The sequence below is a fragment of the Zophobas morio genome, unplaced genomic scaffold (genome assembly GCF_036711695.1).
Source record: "Zophobas morio isolate AGI-343-1 ecotype UQ-CSIRO unplaced genomic scaffold, CSIRO_AGI_Zmor_V1 ptg000021l, whole genome shotgun sequence".
Taxonomy (NCBI): Eukaryota; Metazoa; Arthropoda; class Insecta; order Coleoptera; family Tenebrionidae; genus Zophobas; species Zophobas morio.
Genome location: NW_026972126.1, coordinates 9,068,802 through 9,074,724, shown reverse-complemented (window position 1 = coordinate 9,074,724; position 5,923 = coordinate 9,068,802). Strand labels below are relative to the sequence as shown.

The 5,923-nt window shown below is 31.8% G+C and overlaps 1 protein-coding gene across 1 annotated transcript; it reads right to left on the bottom strand.

Annotated features, from left to right (window-relative positions):
* Window positions 1-2,341: 2,341 nt before the first annotated feature.
* On the bottom strand, window positions 2,342-5,605 carry LOC135132550 (cytochrome P450 9e2-like). Its single transcript, XM_064060677.1, has 4 exons — window positions 5,196-5,605; window positions 4,652-5,147; window positions 4,142-4,598; window positions 2,342-4,093 (listed from the first exon to the last, which is right to left on the bottom strand). Exons 1-4 carry the CDS (start codon window positions 5,393-5,395, stop codon window positions 3,657-3,659), a joined length of 1,590 nt encoding a protein of 529 aa, XP_063916747.1. The 5' UTR covers window positions 5,396-5,605; the 3' UTR covers window positions 2,342-3,656.
* Between the last annotated feature and the right edge of the window lie 318 nt (window positions 5,606-5,923).

Sequence of the window (5,923 nt, the reverse complement as noted above, 5' to 3'; positions counted from 1 at the left end):
AACGCCAGTGACAATGAACTTTGTTTAATTTACCAGTCTTCATAACGCTACTCCAGATCCTACAAATTTCGTACTACCTCGTTTATTTAAAAAAAAATTGTACAAAAAATAAAATAATAATAATGGAAAACTAGTTTTGAGAGTTTGTGAAGCGATGGACGTAGTAGATTTTGCCATGTTTCTGGTTCAGTTTCTCGTCAAATCCTTAGAAAAAGATAAGTAAATGAAAAAAATATTAATAATTAATTATCAAAAACCTCTTTATGCGATTCCGTCATATGTGATTATACAAACAAATAAATGGAAAGCACGCACATAAATAAATATATTTCATTATTTAAGGAAAGCAGATTTAATTTTAGTCAAGCAGATTCTTATTTCAGAAATAGTAGAAGTGTTTTTGCTGTGGCACCTAAACGTATCAGGTGAGCAAATTTTAAAGTGTGATACTATTTTTTATGGTTTGACTGTGGAAAATTTTTGCAGACTAAAATGGTCATACAAATAATTCTACTTGTACATTGTGTATTTTATGTTTGATGTTTGTAAGCCAAATGTACGAAAAAGATTTATCTACTACCACCTGGGTTAATTTCACATTACTCTTTTCCTTCCATTGGAAGCAGAAGATCTGAAAATTTTCGCCACAAAGTTCAGTTAGTGTCTGATTTTGAAGTGGTCGCTTGACGAATTTCCCCGTGAGTTGTTTTCAATACTCTGAACAGTTATTTTTTTCTGTAACTATCCTAATGGTTCTTAACTAGTGTTTCCTAGAAGTCCTGATACAACTCCACTGAATTACTTTTTATGGAAAATGGTCAATGATCGTGTTTACCAAACACCTATAAACAATAGAGAAGATATGGAACATCGAATAGAGTGAGAAGAGCTTTCTGCAACCGCATTGACGCATGCGAAAAAAGTGGTGGACAGCATTTTGAACATCTCCTTAGCTGACTTCGTTATTAAAACATCTTTTTCGTTGGTATTTCACTCATTAATTTGAGTCTTTTATGACTTTAATGCCCAAAATGACAAACTTTTATATATGCTCGCTATGTTTACATAAGTATTTATTAAAATTGGAGTTTTGTATCAACTTAAACTCTGCCAAGTACCTACTTATTATTGGCTGCATCAAAAAAATTTGTTAGGCTCATTATTCCTCGTAAATCACCCTGTATACTGGGTATTCCATTTAAAAATATATAGTAAATGTAATTTTCAGTGTTACCGGAAGTTGCTATCGATCGATACCTTTTTATGTCAGAAATATAATTCTCCTTGTGTACCGGCACCCTTTTGTTCGCATCCATTTGGCTAGAAAACTGGAATTTTCTATTTATATTCAGAAACAAAGATTTTTCCGGCCATATTTTTCAATCTTACTGCATATTTACCAATCGAGTGCATATTTATACATATTTTTGTAATATTTTCAAATTGCACCTTTATTCAGCAAATACCTTGACATTTCGGTAGAATCTTCACCTGGAAAAATCAGTGCTTAAGACATCCTAATCCGAACTGTAGACGTTATGTTTATTGGTATATTGAATAGGGCGCATCCGGCTTAAAATTACCTTAATTCTCCCTTATTTAACTCTTCAGATAGCATTTTGTCATTTACCCGTTTCATTCTTAATTTTGTCAGTCCATATTTTGGTATTGACAAGTGAACTTCGAGTCTAATTATTAGATCGTAAGTCAACAAAGTAGTGGCGCAAAGTTTTCTACAGGTTGATGATCATGGCTGTAAACGCTTGGATACTATCCAATGCAGTGAACAAAAATAAAGTTCCATTTTTGCATTTTCTTGTTCCTTCAGCAGAAGGGTCTAAGATAGCAATAGTTCAACGATCAAAAAAAGGGCAGAATTTCAAAAATAAAGTACAAACAAAAACAAAAATGCGAAATACCACTGTGTAAACATTGTTTTCAAATATCATAGTTAAGTTGTTTTACGTTGTTTCCTCTGTAATAATAAAAAAAATAAAAAAAAAATGCTGAGATAAAGTTGACCTATGATAATAGGCCATATTATAAAATATTTTAATAAATGCATATTATCTTAGAGACCTGATAGTACACATATGTACCACTACCCCCTTCAATCCCCATACATTTTTAAAAATATTTTGTATGAAATATGTATCCATACTTCAAAATGACTTGATACGACTAAAAAATAATGTCAAAAAAAAGTATTTGAATACCATCTCAAAAGGATTAAGAAAAATAATTCAAACTTATGTGTTGCGCTTTGTATATCACTTGGTGTATTTTCCGAAATTGCTGATATTTTTGTCTGATTTACTGAATAAAATAAAAAAAATAGACAGGCAATGCAAAAGATACTTTATTTTTGGTTTTCCTGCTACAGAAGATTACAAAAGTTCTACTAAAATTATTTGGACTTCAGAATTCAGCTCTAACAAGTAGTTTTAACAGTTTTAGATCACCAAGGTTAGACGAGCAAGGACTCTTTTGTTCATCTTTCACTTTCATCTTTGGAAAAATCTAGGTCTAACTAATTAACTAACATTAAATATCACAACATCCAAACAATTGTCTCTCTCATATAAAATATTTTTACAAAATTAAAAAATGTGTACAGATATTAGAAAAATCGTCAGATAAATCTTAAGGTTAAGGGTTATTTTTCAGTCATTCTTAATAGTTATATAAATGCTATTAACTACACGATGAGTCAGCTAAAAAGGGGCACTTCGAAGAGAACCAATGTTAATGGAGTTTAGTTTATAAATAACGACGAATGGGTTCTATGTATGCATCACTTTATTAACATGAAATAATTGAGAGTAAGCTCAATAATTATAAACCAATCGTCACATTTTTTTTAATTTATCCAAATTTTTATTTTATTGTAAAATTGAAAAAAATACTCTTCCAAGTTCAATATTTATTATTTCAGATGCGTTTTATTTACTTTTGTAAAATAATATTTTCTTACAGCATTTTCTGCGCGTTGTTTTCTAAACACGTTTTTACTATTTTTGAGACTTTATTTCATTTGTTATGCTTTTCTAAACAATCCAATCCAACATTTTACCAAATTTTACATTGGTCAGAAAATTAATTAATGTTTGTACGAACAATTGCAGTAATTTACGAATATTAAATAGTGAAGCTAATTAAGCTAATTTTTGACATTTTTTTATATATAAAAAAAAACAAAATTTCAAAAATAAATGGTATTCCTGCAGTATACTTTTTTACGCAGGCTGCTATTCTCCTTTTACAAATTTAATATTATCGGTTAATAAATAAAAAAGTTATTCGAGATGTCCCTTTTAACTGACTCAGCCTGTACTGTCATCGTGGAATAAAAATTAGGTACTATTAAAAGTATCAAATAGTAGTTGCAGCAACATAAATATTAAATATGAAATTAGTCAACGGATCGTGCACTGTTGCAGTTATTAACTACAACAAAAATATCGTGTCAAATTTGTAAGCAAGTCATGATTCAGTTTTATTCACTCTCCATTTACGAAGCATTCTTAATCTGTATTGGTAGATGTTAAATATATTAAATGCAATTTTTTTGTTTTATAATATTATACACACACTTACTATTAATTTATGTTGACAGTAATACAATTTTTTGACACAAAAATCATCAAATGTGTCAGTTACTTTACGCGACGTTGAAGTCCTAGCCAAAAACCTTTCTCAGATGCCATATTTATGGATTTTCTATTGAAGCGAATCGGAATTTGTGTTTTCTCAATTGGAATTATTTCAAAATTTGACAAAATATTGTAAAACAGAAGCTTAACTTCCATTAAAGCAAATCTCGAGCCAATGCAATTTCGTGGTCCTGTTCCAAAAGGGAAGAATGTATACGGTTTGATTTTATGTTTGTTCTCGTCATTGAAGCGTTCGGGATCGAAGCGTTCTGGCTCTGGATAGTATTGTGGATCTCTTTGAATTCCAAACACCGGTATAAATATCATATCACCTTTGTCTAAATGAACTGGTTTCTCATTTGGCGTTTTTGGCTCGATCGTGTAAGATTTAGTACAGATTCTGTCAGTACCTACGGCATTTGGCCATTTTCTCAAGGTTTCTGTAAATCTAAGATTAAGAAAAATAGACTACTAATAATAATACTAACCTGATACGACCATATCCATGTATTTCATAGTAATTAAAGCTTCATACGTGTTTGGTCCACTACATTTTTCGTTCGTAGCGTCTACTTCGTTCCTAAGCTTCTCTTGTATTTCTTGGTTGAGTGCTAATTCATACGCTATGAAGCACATAAGGGTAGAAACAGAATCAAATCCAGCAAAGAAGAATACGAAAGCCTGAGCAGTAATGTCTTCATCCGTTATTTCACACTTCCTCAGCTTTTGATTTTTACCAATTTCTGACTCCTGAACTGTAGCAAAACCAGTGTCCGGTAAGCTACTGAGTTCGTCGTCGTTGTGTTTATTTTTTCTAGCTTCAAGTAACAATCCAATCATATCAGATCGTTTGACACCGTATTTTTCTCTACTTTCAATATTCTCTTTGATTATTCGTCCAAAAAAGCTCGTCATTTTTTTAGGAAAGAAAGTAACTTTGAAAAACTGCAAATAAATCACATACTTAACAAATTTGCCGAAGACAAAATTGATCTTACTTTTAGTATTTTGGGCAGTAGGACGTTCCCCATGAACACCAAAACTGTTCGTAAATTTGTGAAATCAGTAGCAAGTTTTCCCATGGTATAAAATTCGTTATTGGTTTCTTTAAGGGAGTCACATTCAAAACCAAACACAGTATTAGCTATAACGTCATTTGCAAACCTTGAAGCAATGTCTCTCATTTCTACTTCAATTACATCTTCATTTTTTTGAAGGAAGTGTTTTACAAAGTGTTCTCCATTTTGTGACATTAAAGAAAACATGTACTTCATTTTACTACTGGTAAAAGTTGGACTAAGAGTGGATCTCATCTCCCTCCATTGCATCCCACGAAGCGCAAACAAATTTTTACCAAAAAGAGGGTCGACTTCGGGATCTATGAAACCAACATGGTCCAAAAAATGTTCAAAATCTTTGACTGTAATTTGTTTGATGAGTTCTGGATCTCTTAACATAAGACCTGGACGAAGAAATTGGTATATGCCGAAGTACCTGGTTTATATTCAAGTAATTTTTTTTTAGTTACACATTTGTACTTGCCTTTGATCCTGGCCCGAGTCGTACATTTTTTGTACAAGTTCAGGAGGCGATAGTTTGCGAAAAACTAGAGGCCCGAAGTTTCCAAAGATAAAGGTTGGTTTTAATTGTGGTACACCTTTCCTAGTCCAGTGGTTCTGACGCCGGTTCAGTATCCAGTAGCCAAGTACCATTAGTACCCCAGTGACAATAAATATCCACATTTTTAAAAAAATTATGTAACACCAACCAAAACAAAATCTACAGTTTTTATATTTTATCTTCACCAAACAACGCACTGTGTCGTACAATATTAAAGTAACCAGTTATTAGTGAGTGTTGTCCTTGATAGATTTACTGATCGTGTTGAACATTTAAAAGCGAATAGATACGACGCGACGCTACATGCCGACAACAAACCAAACACATTATAAAATTTATTTATGCTAATATATGCAATAGTTTATTACTCATATTTACGTTCTACGATGACTGTAATGATACAGTTTAGAAAAAAGAGCATGCGTTTGAAAGCATTTTTGAACGATTCAGATATTTTACGTTATTTTTAGACGACGCTTACGTGAGGTGATTTTCGAACTATATGTACTGAAGAAAACGTGTGAAACTTCATTAAAATCATCTATGCGCACGAGACTACACTAATCAATAATAATGATTCGTTTTTTCACCAGTTTATTCAATTTAGTGTGTTTTACCAACGGTACCTAGCTGATCGTTCTCAACCTTTA